Genomic DNA, 13,407 nt, shown 5'->3' with positions numbered 1-13,407 from the left:
GCTTGGCGCATAGAGGAACATCATCGAGGCTAAATTCACCAGCAAAGACAGCACGCATGGACGGCCAATTCAAGCAGGTGGCAGTGCTGGCGCCTGGCATTCGTCGTTGATAAAGAGGAAATGGTGTTGTGCACACTTCAAACTTGTGCTCAGCAAAGCCTGGCCACATGTACTAAATTAAGTAGCTGTGCTTGTTATTTTATTAATGCAAAAGCACTTAACTGTACAGTCGAGTCCACTTATAACGATACCGTTTATAACAATATATCGGATATAACGATGAACCGCTATTGCACTGTCAACTTTTGTATTCTTTCTATGGTAAAATAAACCGCTTATTACAATGCTCTAGTGCAACAATATCGAATATAATGATTGAATCCGGTTATAGTGCGCACCAAAAGTGCAGCAGTGATGACTAATGACGCGGTTGCAAAGCCTACTCAGGTAGTGTCTTCGTAGGAAGCCCAATGCTTGACACAGGCCCTCGGGGACTTTGTTTCAGCCAAGCACATTTACCTCAGCTAGGTGAAGCACCTGTAGATGCTCTTGGAAAAGATTTTCGCTAACTTCACACGCGGCAAACAAAGGTGACCGACTGTGGCTTCTTTTCCGCAAATAACAGTAGTACGAGCTTGCTGGAATGCGAATAAAATATTTTGAGCTCTGTTCTGTCATTTTATTTCGCAACCCGCTTATAACAATTATCGGTTGTAACGGTGGGATTTCCTTGGCTCTTGGATATTGTTATAAGTGGACTAGACTGTAGAAACAAGTCGATTCCTGTCCCTGTCGGTAGATTACACTGCCGTTGGGTGGGCTTTATCTTGATTCCATCTATTTGAAGGAGTCACCAACAGCAGTGTAATCTACCGACAGGAATCAACTTTTTGTACAGTCTAGTCCACTTATAACAATATCCAAGAGCCAAGGAAATCCCACCGTTACAACCGATAATTGTTATAAGCGGGTTGCGAAATAAAATGACAGAACAGAGCTCAAAATATTTTATTCGCATTCCAGCAAGCTCGTACTACTATTATTTGTGGAAAAGAAGCCACAGTCGGTCACCTTTATTTGCCGCGTGTGAAGTTAGCGAGTCACCTATTCAGCACAGTACCTGCAACTGACGAAGACACAGAGGGAAGGACTGGACATACTTATAAGAAAGGCAACGAAGCAAGCCCTGGATCTCCCCATCTACACGTCCACCAAACGGCTGCATGAAATGGGAGTCCACAACACCATGGATGAGTTTGTGGAAGTCCACCTGTCCAACCAGAGGATGCGACTCAGCTGCACCGAACACGGCAGAAGGGTCCTCCAGAAGATAGGATGGAAGATCAAGCTGATGCCAACACCAGGCCTCATACCAGAACACTGGCGAGCAAAAGTCCCGTCGAAGTCCCTTCCACGTAATATGATGCCGGGAGAGGACGAGGGAAGAAGAAAGGCACGAACAGCAGCTCTGGAGAGGAGATTCGGCGACAACCCTCACGTCTTGTACACGGACGCATCCCTACTACAGGGAAGCGACAGAGCAGCAGTGGCCGTAACGTCTCGAAACAGGCTAATTACCACGGCATCCACGAGGACACGAGACCCAACCACAGAGAAAGAAGTGGCCGTGGCACTAGCGCTGCTTCAACCTGGCGTCGAGGTCGTGGTCACTGACAGCAAGAAGGCCTACAGCAGCTACCGGAAGGGCACGATCTCCTCCTTGGCAGCAAACATTATAAACAAAAGAGAGCCACCAGAGAGGGTAGTCGAGGTCGTATGGACACCCGCTCACTCCTCATTAATCGGCAACACAATTGCTGACTACTACACCCGAGAGATGGCACGCCGGGCACAAGAGGAGGCGAGTGGAGGAGAAGACGACCCGACTCCCGTCACTAGCTTCAAAGAAATAACAGAAATGTACAATGAAGACAGGCGCGCACTGCCGGCACCCCATCGTACACTAACATGGAAAGAGCAGACAGTATTAAGAAGAATTCAAGCGGGGTCACTGGCCAGGCAACCCCCTCAAGGAGGGGACTGGAAGAAGGAAAAGAAGAGAGGCGCGTGGACGGAGGAGAGCGAGGAATGGCGTGGCCTACACGGAAGCTCTAGGCACCGAACCTGGAAAGGCGGCCAGCCAGCCTCCTGTGCGCGGCAACGATCCTGAGCGCAACAACGCACCCTTGGCGGCTTCAGAGACGACCACCAGCGGGCTACCTGGCTTGAACGCTCGGGCTGCACACCCAAAACAAGGTCTCCACAGCACCCGGGGCTACGCACCCTGGTCTCTAGCAGCGTGTTCGGCAAGCCTCTCAAGTGGCCACCGACTACCGGACCCTAGTGACTACAGCTGCAACCAGCAACGGACATCAAGTGGACAGTGAGCGGAAGTTAACTGTGTATAGTGCTTGCGCCCCGAACGTTTTACGCTACTGCAGTGAGGAGCGCTGTGATGTAGTGGAGTCGCGCGCGTTATTTTCATTGCATATTAAACGTCTCATTTTTTTCTGCGTCCAGTTTGCCCAGCTAATTGACGTGACACCCACCCAACATTGCTACACACCATGTTCCCACAACAATATGAAGACACATGCCCCTTCTGTCGCCAAGAAAGAGGCACCTTGCGACACGTGATTGCAGAGTGTACGTCACTCAAAGCCCCCATCCCACAAATCGCATCCCCAACCAACACCCCCCCTACCTCCTTCCCCCAAAGAGCGATGGGGGATTCTACGGTCCAGCCCCGCCGCAACGACCCATGCCACCCATGCGCCCTAGTGGCCCGGGGCCTGGAGGTGCTGGCTGTTTATGGGCCCTGTGAATAAGGGACCACCCGTCGGAGGCCGCCTCAACGGTCACTTCAATGGCTCAAATAAAGTTGTATCTATCTATCTATCTATCTATCTACACTGCCGTGTATGAAAATAGAGTTGACAAGTAATAATTTGGACTCCGCAAGAAACTTGAATAAGTCGAAACTACTAAAGGACTGAAGGATGTCCGAAAAAATGAATGCATTCTCAAAAGATCCCTTCATTAACACTTTAAGGTCCCTGGAGAAAAAACAAGCTGTCAATGCATTGCTGCACGCCCTTCTGCCTACGTACAACCAAATATCCCTGTATATCCGCCAGTGCTATATGATCGCTGCACAATGATAAAAGAACAGCAAAAGCTCGAGTCAGGTCTGCTTGTGACAGAGCACACAGCACATGATCATCTGAGCCAAAGTTGCTATTTGACGGTCGCAGAAGCTGACTGCGGGGCTGACTTCTTGGAGACAGCAGAGCTCTGTCAAGAAAGCAAACTCAACAGAATGGCGGATGGCAACAGTGGGCCACGTGTGGGGATGCTGAAACAGGATGTGGCAATCGAGATGTTGATGTGGCCTCACTGTTAAAAGAAGCCTTTTTACAGCAAAGTTGTATACCTCTATCCCCCACCGTTTTCATCTCCGTGGGCAAGAACACGTACTAGAACACCAAGGCACTTGTTTTCCAACACCTCACGCTAGAATGTTTCCTCTCAGTGGGCAAAAACGCATACTAAAAGAACATACCACGACACTCATTTTCCAATCCCTCGCGCTAGAATGATTCGTGCTTCAAAGCCACGAGACTTTTACAGCAAAGCTGTAAACGTCCAACCCCCATTGGTTTCATCTCCGGATCTGTGGGCAAAAACGCCAAGGCCTAATACGCCACGCGCTGAGCATCGAAACCACATTATGGATGATAAGGCACCTGTGAAGAATGGGATGACCACCCCACCATGTGATCCTGGTGAAGATTATGTTTGGAGATTATCTTTGAAGGCTAGGCAGGACCTGGTGACACAAGCAGAGTGCGAGCGCCAAGCTTGCTGAGACAACGAGAAACATTTCATACCTTCCTCGATCACCATTTGTAGCGGTTACAACAGTTTTGCTGGACATCCACTTTCGCAGGGTGGGATGGCAACCACTTTTTTTACCCCTGAGGCTGCACCTTGTATAGTTAAGCCACCGGAGGTGATAACGGCAGCCAATTCAGCGCGCTCTTCAATCATGGACGGGTGCGGATTATTGAACGTAGGGCTGGCAGCTAGCTGTCCAACATTAACTCTATAAGGCCATCAGCGGTGCTCTGAAGCTGTCCAAATTGCTGAGCATGTCAGAAGTATCGGTGTCCAAATTGTCGGTCATCGACTGTAGTATATGCCTCTTGCAGCGACAGCAGAAAATGCTAGAAGCATGAAAGCGGGTATCGCTATCCCATTCATTCTTCCCCATACACTTTCCCACAATACAATTTCTGATGTAACAAATTGTAAACTTTACAATTGGGGTAGCTTGTATAAGCAGTTGCCTGAAACAAACATACAGCAGGAACATGGTAATTTAATGTACAAGCAAGCATAAACTCTTGAGCAGCAAGTGTTTAAAAAAAAGCATGAATTTAAGCGCTTAAATGTCACTAAGCAGGTTCTTATACTACAACTGCTGGTAATAACTGTTTCAATTTCAGTCCAATTACGTTTGGCATAGTAATATGTACCATTAGAAGACATGCAAATGAACATGAGAGCTGTTGCCCCTTTTTATACCATCGCTTTATTTATACACAGAAAGAATATTGAAGTGCCACAGAAACGTCATTGTTAAGGGTTGGGCACAAACAGGGTTGGGCACAAAAAATTACTTTTGTAAGCGTTGAGTGGTTTTCGCCCAATTTTTTTTGCAAAACAGAAATGTAACTGCAAGGCCGACCACCAAGGCTTAGCCATGCGTGTGCCAACCAACTCAATAGGCCTCTAGGATAAAGTGACCAGATGTCCCGATTTAGGCGGGACACGTCCCGCTTTTTTGGCTGTGGTCCCGCTGTCCCGCAGGTTGCTTCTGGGACGGTGTTTCGTCCCACCTTCGGCCGGAAATGTGTTACTAACGAAAAGCTGGAGGAATGAAAAGGCCAAAAGAAACAGCTTGAGGAACTCCAAGAAAAGAGCGCATGCGACAGGACTAAACAAAAAAACTGTTGCGTGTTTCTTGCTTTGTTCCGATGGCTGAGCTGTTTTCTTGAAGTTACAGTGTACCAACAAATCGTTCAGTACACCCATTTGCGTTTGACGAATGGTGGGTGGACTTATTTACTTATTCAGCAAGTGACGCATCATTGCTCGCCGAACAAAGGCCGAGAAAACTACGAAACGTATGATCTTTCACATGAAACAAAACTGCATTGAGCATTAGTATCCCGTCAAGCTATGTGCCACGTTCTTCCTTCCTTCCTTCCTTCCCCCGTCCCCCTTTGGGTTCTGAGGAATCTGGTCACTTTACTCTAGGAAAGACTTTCACCATCTTTCACACAGGAGGAAGTCTCGCATCGAATCCTTGACTCTTTCTTTCTTTATTAACGATTGTCAGATTGCATGTTACTAAAGTGGTGTTGTTTTGTGCCTTTTTTAACATTGGTAATCAACAGTAGCCTTTACCCCGCTGTAGCTTTATTTTAATCTGGGCAGTGTTGAAGAGCTGCCCCCTGCCTCTCTTGTTGCCTGGGCCAGCTGATAGCAGGAGATAAGAGGGGCAGTCGGGAGGTCTCTTCTTTCAGGGGTAGCATAGCTACATAAAAGGCACCATTTTTTCATGAGTGCTGAAGAGATATAAGATGACGCAAATCATTTCATGCTCAAAGTCATGCCTCATCCATGGCCTCTCACAGATCTCCAAATACTATATTTTACGTAGGCTCATGCTCACACAGTCAGGCACAATTTTGATAACCAATAATAAGGAAAATGGCCATTGTAAAACAGGGTTTATTTTACCATACAATATATAGCAATATTGGTGGTGCTGCAACTGTTCATTGTTATATTCAATATATTGTTATAACCAGTATTGTTGCAAGTGGGTTGGACTGTACAAGAAACAGCAACAAAACTCTGCAATTAGTGGAATTGGGTAGATAGCCGCCATGCCATGGGTAATTGCGTGAGTAGTTCCCATTGCTCCTTGCAGGTGGCACCACCTCCTCCACATCATGTTAATGGGAAAATGTTTACGGTACAGCGTTTCATAAAATTCTGCACTGATCAAACATAGTTTAGAAGTCTTCCTCCTGCTGATTGAAATGTACAACTCTTTATTGAGAAACAAGTAAGTGTTGTTTAGATTTGTTGTTCTAGCTACCACGAAGGAGTGGCTTTTTATTGAGGAAAAAGACCTGGAACGAACCTCTGGAGTTAAAATGCTCTGGACAGAAAAAAGGGTGGGTGTAAGGGGGGGACCTTGCCAATTACATTGTACGTCTTGATAGCTCTTTTTAGGCTGCTATTTAAAAGGAGGGCCCAAATCAAGTTGGGCATCCACTGCCAAAATTAGCAATACTATGTGCTCTTGTTGGCTGTGCTACAGTAGATATTTGCCAGAAAATACAGGAGGACCTCTCAGTTTTCCTTGAAATGAAGGTACATCGAACCACATTCCTTGCAGGCTGGTTCACGAGTCTATCAACCTTTGCACAGAACATCACAGTGCACTTTTCCATCTGAAAACCTGTGCTTGTAACTCCTATCTGTTACTCCAGCCCCTACAAAATACCCCATACATGGGAGTCTTTAACAGGATTAAGTCAAGCGAAATTTATTTATCACGCAAGGTCCCCCTGTAGGCACTTTTTTGGATCTCTCAGTGTCCCAGGCCCTCCAGACAAACATTCTGTAAGGCACAAGTTGTCAGAAGTGCTTTGAGGTTGTGAACGAAATTAATAAAATTCCTAGGTAAAATTTCTTTTGTTGAGAAGAATGTCACACTGGTTGTTGGATATGCCCAACTAAAGTATTAAGAGACAGGAAGGTGTTACGAGACACCTAGTGCATGCTCAACAATATGGGTAGAGAATGCTTGAAGGTGTGACGTAGGAGCCGTTTGATCCATCCAATGGCACAAGTACTGCGCAACGCCGAGGGAATCACTTTTGTCTCACCACTGGTCGTTGGTACAGAGGGAAGTGGGTGCATTTGTAGCATGCACGCATATCCTTATCAAATTCTCTTTGGCATCACTGTTTTTAGGCGCCTTAGAGACTCCCTTAACACTTTAGGGACTCGCCTCGTCCTAGTAGCTCACCCCACGGCGTACCGTCGTCACGGCATCCCACACACGCTTTGAAAAACAAGAAGTTTATATAGTCATAACCACTGTAAACTCGTGAACCGCTGGTGCTTGTCACACATCTCCCCGTTGTTTAGTGCAAGGAAAACTGCGAGTACATTTGAGGCAAAACATACGTAATTAACCAGCAGCCCCCTGTGTTCATTTAGTTAGGAACGCCCGTTGAGTTGGTTTTTACGATAGTAAGCGAAAAAAAGTGGCAGAGCAAGAAAAAAATGATGTGTTCCTAACTGCGCAGTAAGGCGCTGGCATGTGCATACTGAAAAGCAAGCACAAAAAAAAAAAAACTTTCACTTGCACTGTTTCAGTCAGGGGGCGGCGTGCAAGCACTGCGAAGGCGGTAAATTTGAATTGCATTGGACAAACCTCCGTTAAATTCATCATCAGGAGAGGAGTGTGACAGGGCGACAAAGAGTGTGATGGGTGCTAGCAGTGAGCGGATAATGGCGCCACAGCCCATTATGGCGAATCACTGCTCTGCACTTCCGACAGCTTTCACGTTGAGTAGAATGGCTTTAATTTTTTTTTATTTACTTTTTACACCTGCAGCCGTGTTCTGCGCTGAACAACCACGACGACAGTTTTCGGCACACTGGGGCACTTCAGGCTTTTTCCTTTAACGAGCCATGAACACAAAATACAAACCAATTTACAAACCAAAAATACTAGTTTTATCGCAAACTTCAAACAAACAATCTTAATACTACTAAAGAAGGCAGGCGAAGATCGTGTCATTTGCATGAAAACGTGCAGTTAACATGTCAGTAACTGCATTTATAGTGCTCGTTAAGACATCACTGTAATGCGAAATTTGAGTGTTTTTCAACATTTCTTGCATTCTTTCGGTTAAAAAAATGTCTTTCCTGGCTGAATAGAGCACAGCGAGTTACTAAAGGTCACTTCTTTCATTGCCTTCCCGGCCCCTTTAAAAATTCCTTCAGACGTTGTGTTCTCAGGCATTCTTTGCACTGCGCAGCCTGTGGCACTAAGGCTAAAGAAGGCAGGCAGGCAAACACCTTCTCTCCCCTCAAGTGCTCCGAAGCACTCACTGCCTAATTACAAGAACAAGCATTACAAGAAGCCTCCACTACCAACGCCAGTAAAACTGAAAAAAGAAGTCACACCACACACGAGAGTGCATTAAAATGTGAAGTAGTTTTATCGATACACTCCGTAAAAATACAGCATCTTGGTCGTTGGATTAGGCACGTCAAGGTTCATCACTTGAAACAGTGCACGACTCAATACAGATCCCCGCACTTCAGAGCGCAGGCTTTGCAAGGGGCAAAGCGTGCACTTAACAGCACTGGAGTGCCAACAGTGACAGATAAAATGAAACGAGTCACGGAACAAAGTCCCTAGTCAAACGGACACAGTAGCCAACCGATTTTTCGGACCTGGAGGGGAACGAACAATAGTTCGAATAAAACAGCAGTTCAAAAAATCTGCGAGTCATTACTCCTATGGGACAACTGGCGGTTCTGCGGGAAAGTCCGGAATATCCAGCAAGTCCGAATTTTTGGAGTCTGAAAAAACGGTCGGCTGCTGTACAGTGAACGTTCACTTCCCCACAGTCCCATAGGATGAGCGCCTTTGTTCGAATTAAATACAGACAGCCTACCCTAGTGGCCCAGGCTGTGAGAAAAATTTATTTTGGGGCTCACACAGTCGAAACACAAGTCTGTTTCATTCAAAAGACTGCCACGACAGAATTGCACCAATTTCAATGCAAACTTCAAACAACTGAGCTAGGTAATTACAAAGAGAGAATGGAAAAAGTCGACACCCACCAAAAACTTTCTCGCATTGCCTGTGATGCTACAGTGACTAGTTTGTCTCATCAAGGAAACTGGTGCAAACTGCCTATCACTCGATTGACTGCCGCAAACAAAAAAACCAAACACCAATTAACACAACTGCACAATTGCACCGATTCCTCTACTCCGATTTGGTCGCACTCCTTTGATGCCAGCATTGAGTTAACGTGTGTATTACCCCACTTTTTGGTACCTTGCCAACGAAGAAATTTAAGCTCTTACTCGCAATAATTATTGTTATAACAGCATTTTTTTTTGCATCAAATGAGTGAAGTAAGCCAAGACCATAGTCCGTAAGAAGAAAAAAATGTCTCCAGGGTCCCTTTAACGCATTGACCTAGGCTATCAGCTGCACAGCTGTGGGCGGCTTTGTATTCGTTCACACAATCCGGGACTCTCTAGGCTAAGTAAAGCGACTGCATCAAAATCACCCAACTGGTTTCGGGCCGCGACTACGCACACATCTTTGCCATCTGGCCTAAGTCAAAGACAACAACGCCTTATCACATCAGCACAGCCACAAAAGAAGCTTGTGTGCTTCTCTGCAAAAAAAAAAACCACCCAAAAGAAATAAAAGGCCCGTTAAAAACTTCGTTGCATACTACGACAGGTTGCACATACACAGCGTAATAGTAGTACTCTTATTTACACCCCCTTTTCTTAAAAGTGCCTCTCAGAGGCCATAGGGACCCAGCCTTGCTGGTGCATGTGGAGTTGCATTGCAAGAAAGAAAAAGCTTAACAGGTGAAGCGTTGAAAAAAATCGGGGCTTCCAAGTGTATTTACTCTGAGTACTCTGGCATGACACCATGGTTGCGCTAACGTTGTAAAAGGTACATTATACGCAACAGATAGTTTAAAGGGACCCTGCAACACTCTTTGAGCAGTGCAAGTAAACCTGCGCGACGTTTAGGTCGCACTGCCAGGAATACCCGAGCCAAATATTACACATGCACGTGGAGTGGTGAGCACGCAAATCGCTGTGAAAGGCGTGGAAAAACCAACTGCACTCCCCTCAATTTTCCTCATTATGCACCTCTGGCATGGCCGAAGTGACATCATTGCGACCGTGGCTGTCCTACTGGCTGTCGCTGGTCAACTTCGCGGCTTATTTCTCGCATTTCATGTGACGATCCGCTGTCGTCGGCGCTGTGTACCAACCTCTTCTGTGCCTGAACCTGTACGCACAGTTTTTGGCATCTCTTTTGTGTTTTGAGAGCGCGCGGAGTTTAGGTGATAGTGAACGAATTTTCATAATTTATGTGGGAGGAGATTGCTGGGACAATCCACAATACATTTCGTGTAGTCGATGGTAAGTGGTGCAGGGTCCCTTTAAGATATTTTTTTTCCCCCTAGTGTACGTTAAGATAATGTTAAGACGCAGAGACGCAAGCTACGCTTCGGTGAAGAAAATTCATGCCTCACCAGGCCACTTGAAACTAAAACAGATTTCGCTGTGGCTTCCGTGCTTTGATAAGAGTTACATGCTCTGGAAGTACAGTGCAGACCACTTATAATAAACACATTGGGAAATAGAAAGCAGTTCGTTATATTCGTTTTTCGTTATATCTGGACATAAAATCTATGTGTACAAATAGTAACGTTAAACAAAGATTTGTTCATTATAACCGGGATTTCATTAAAACCGGGTTCGCTACAAGTGGGTGATAATGTACTCGTAAGACGTGCAACTGCAACATGCAATCAATAGGGGTGTGCGAGTACAGATCTTTGTTTCTGAAGTGAATACAAAGCATTTCGTAATTTTACTCCAATAGTTTCAAATCAAAAGGAATAGTATTTTCAAATCAAAATGGATATTCAGCGACTTACAATAAGAAAACAAATTTCAAAAATGTTTCCTACAGCGTGAAACAAACATACAGAAGCTATTCTGCCCCTTCCAGCTTTGTTGATGATATATCGCATATGGAGGTAACTTTTATTTCACGTGGCTGCATAATTTCATGTATTAGAGTTCAGTGAAACAAACTGGCGTTTGCAAACTTTGAAATACTTTGAAACTATTCAAAGCTTTCAAACAGTGCTATTCGATTCAGAGCTGAATAAAATTGGTGTTTATTCGCTTCGAGTTCAATAGCTTGAAATATTCACACGCCTCTATTAACAAATAATTGCAACACATTACTGTTCCACAACAACACGATACAAAGAATGTTGCCTCTTCTGGGGAGTACGACATCAGCAATGTGATTATTTTCTATTTAAAACTGTTATCGGCCTTCATTAGTGAACTCAGCTGATGTTAGCAAGGGAAAAAAAAGCCTGGAGGACCTGCTAGTTTGTCTACCGCCCTGCGTAGCAACAAACCCTTCAGCAGTGCCTGTGAGCATATCTCAACGGCGCTTGCCAAGCAATGGTACCATTTCAGGGCCTCCAATGCGGCCATTCCATTATTGAACAGGAAGCGGTCCTCGGGCAGACGTTGGTTGTTCCGACCTACAGCACTGCACAATACAAATGTATCGTAAAACATGCACATCCCTGAACACCTGGCTACACTTTGGAGAAAGCATCACACGTGGCATAGACACACAAGGCTGTCCATTTCTATAATAAACACCTGAAGGGGGGTGCATATTGCGTGCTAATCAACAATTTCAACAGACCTCTGCCGCTACTCCCGAAAGTCTGAGCTGTCACAGAAATTGAGCTCAACACAGCTAACCGTCACTGTCATTAAAAACTCCGTAACGAGCGTAATAAAAAGTACCAGCTAAAAACAGTAGAAATGGCGGATGCGGTCAAGTGCCGTGCAAATACCATTGCACCATTTGCAGCACATCCTCCAGCTCCGTCAGTCTGTTGAACACACTGCACGTGTTCTGTCCCTGAGCTGTTGGAACAGCAGCCATACACTCGTGGACGGATGCATCTCTGGTGGTGCAGATCCCAGCCATTCCGCCATTGTTTCTTGTGGCCGTGGCAGGGAGTGAGTGAGTGAGTGATGGCGGAGGTCCCTCCTCCTCCTCAGACGCCGAGTGGGTTGAGGGGCACGGCGCCGCCAGCCTCGCACATCTGCTCCGCAACCGTCCGCATGGTGTTGAAGTTGGCCAGCTTCTCAGCCGACCGCAGGCTGCCCAGGTTCAACTGGACCCGCTCGCTCGCCTGCGAGCAAGGGGTCACTCCCCTTACAAAACACGCAGCACACTGGCAAGCACCAAACCCCGCAACGTACAAACTACACTGCCGCTTCCGAGAGACTGATAGCTTTGGTGAGTTGGCTCTGCACTGTTCCAAAACAGCGGACCACTACACGGCAGCTCATTTTATGGGAAAGAAAGATTAGATCACAAATTATGGGAAAGAAAGATTAGATCCCGCTTTCCCTACAATACGGTATTAAATTATTTTCACTCAAAAGAAGTTGACATTATGAAACTGAACCCGAAGAAAACTGTCGAAATGTTCCTTTAAAAAGTGCTTGTGACTATCTTTTGTTTTTAGTGCGTTTTATTTCAATGCCCCATCATAATGCTTAGTATGTTTTTAAATGTATGTTTTAATGTACGTTTGCTTCTGTGACTGCATTGTGACCACTGCCGATGGCTGTCCGGAGCCCCGTCAAGCCGCAAACGAGCGGCTTTTTTTTCCGGCCCCCCTTTTTTCGCTGTACTTTTTGGAGCGAAAAATAAAACTGACTGATTGATTGATTTTCGTTCCCTGTGCAATGGGCTGGGGGCAGCGTCAAATGTCGTTTACGACAAACACGCTTCGTCATTTAGCTGGGCTTGCATGCCCGTAAAGCTGCCTTCTACAATGCACACTACTAGAGCCTGCACAAAGGTCAAATGCCAGCACGCCAACCTAGTGAACAAGGCCCGAGCATCTCGGTTATCTGCCCAGTGTGCCAGACCAGTAACTCATCTAGGAGGAAGTTGAAAGGGGGAAATGGGCAAACTTCTTGGTGTTGGCTATGCCGTGGCTGCAGAGTACCGATCAGAGTGCACGTTCACCCCTGACCAACAAATCCCCCGGTTAGGCTTGGCCCTTGGAGCCTGTTGTTGCTTTGTCGGCGAGTCGAAGCCATGTGGTGTGCCTCAGATGCCGCGAACTGTTGGGGAAATTTGGGGGCTGCTGTTGCCTACCGTAGCTAGCTAGCTGGGGCTTCAACACCGCAGCTACAACCAGTGTGCCTGCATTGAGGCACCTCCGGGTGTGGGCAACACCCTTATATGCCACAACGCATAGCGCATCCTGCAGTGCTAGTAGCTGTGCTTGCTGGGGAATGAATACTTGTGTCAATGTAGGCAAAATAAAGGCAAGAAGGGTTATTAGGAACGCGAAAAAACCCACGCACAAGTTGGCCAGTTTGAGCACAGCTGTACACATAATCTAAGATACCAGCGCCACACAGAAAAAAAAAAAAAAAAACAGTAATGATTCATGAATGCAAGAGTATTAATGTCCAACT

General features: G+C 46.1%; 1 protein-coding gene across 2 annotated transcripts in view; it reads right to left on the bottom strand.

Moving 5' to 3' along the window:
• Positions 1–8,292: 8,292 nt before the first annotated feature.
• Positions 8,293–13,407, bottom strand: part of LOC144150978 (very long-chain specific acyl-CoA dehydrogenase, mitochondrial-like) — a 50,888-nt gene continuing 45,773 nt past the window's right edge. For both annotated transcript variants that reach the window (XM_077682279.1, XM_077682280.1), the window contains exon 13: positions 8,293–12,101. In XM_077682279.1, coding sequence (XP_077538405.1) covers positions 11,964–12,101 — 138 coding nt within the window. In that variant the 3' untranslated portion in view covers positions 8,293–11,963. The remainder of the gene's footprint in view (positions 12,102–13,407) is intronic.

The sequence above is a fragment of the Haemaphysalis longicornis genome, unplaced genomic scaffold (assembly GCF_048455015.1).
Source record: "Haemaphysalis longicornis isolate Haplotype H1 unplaced genomic scaffold, Haemaphysalis longicornis Haplotype H1 scaffold_88, whole genome shotgun sequence".
NCBI classification, from domain to species: Eukaryota; Metazoa; Arthropoda; class Arachnida; order Ixodida; family Ixodidae; genus Haemaphysalis; species Haemaphysalis longicornis.
This window is presented reverse-complemented; position numbering and strand designations above follow the sequence as displayed.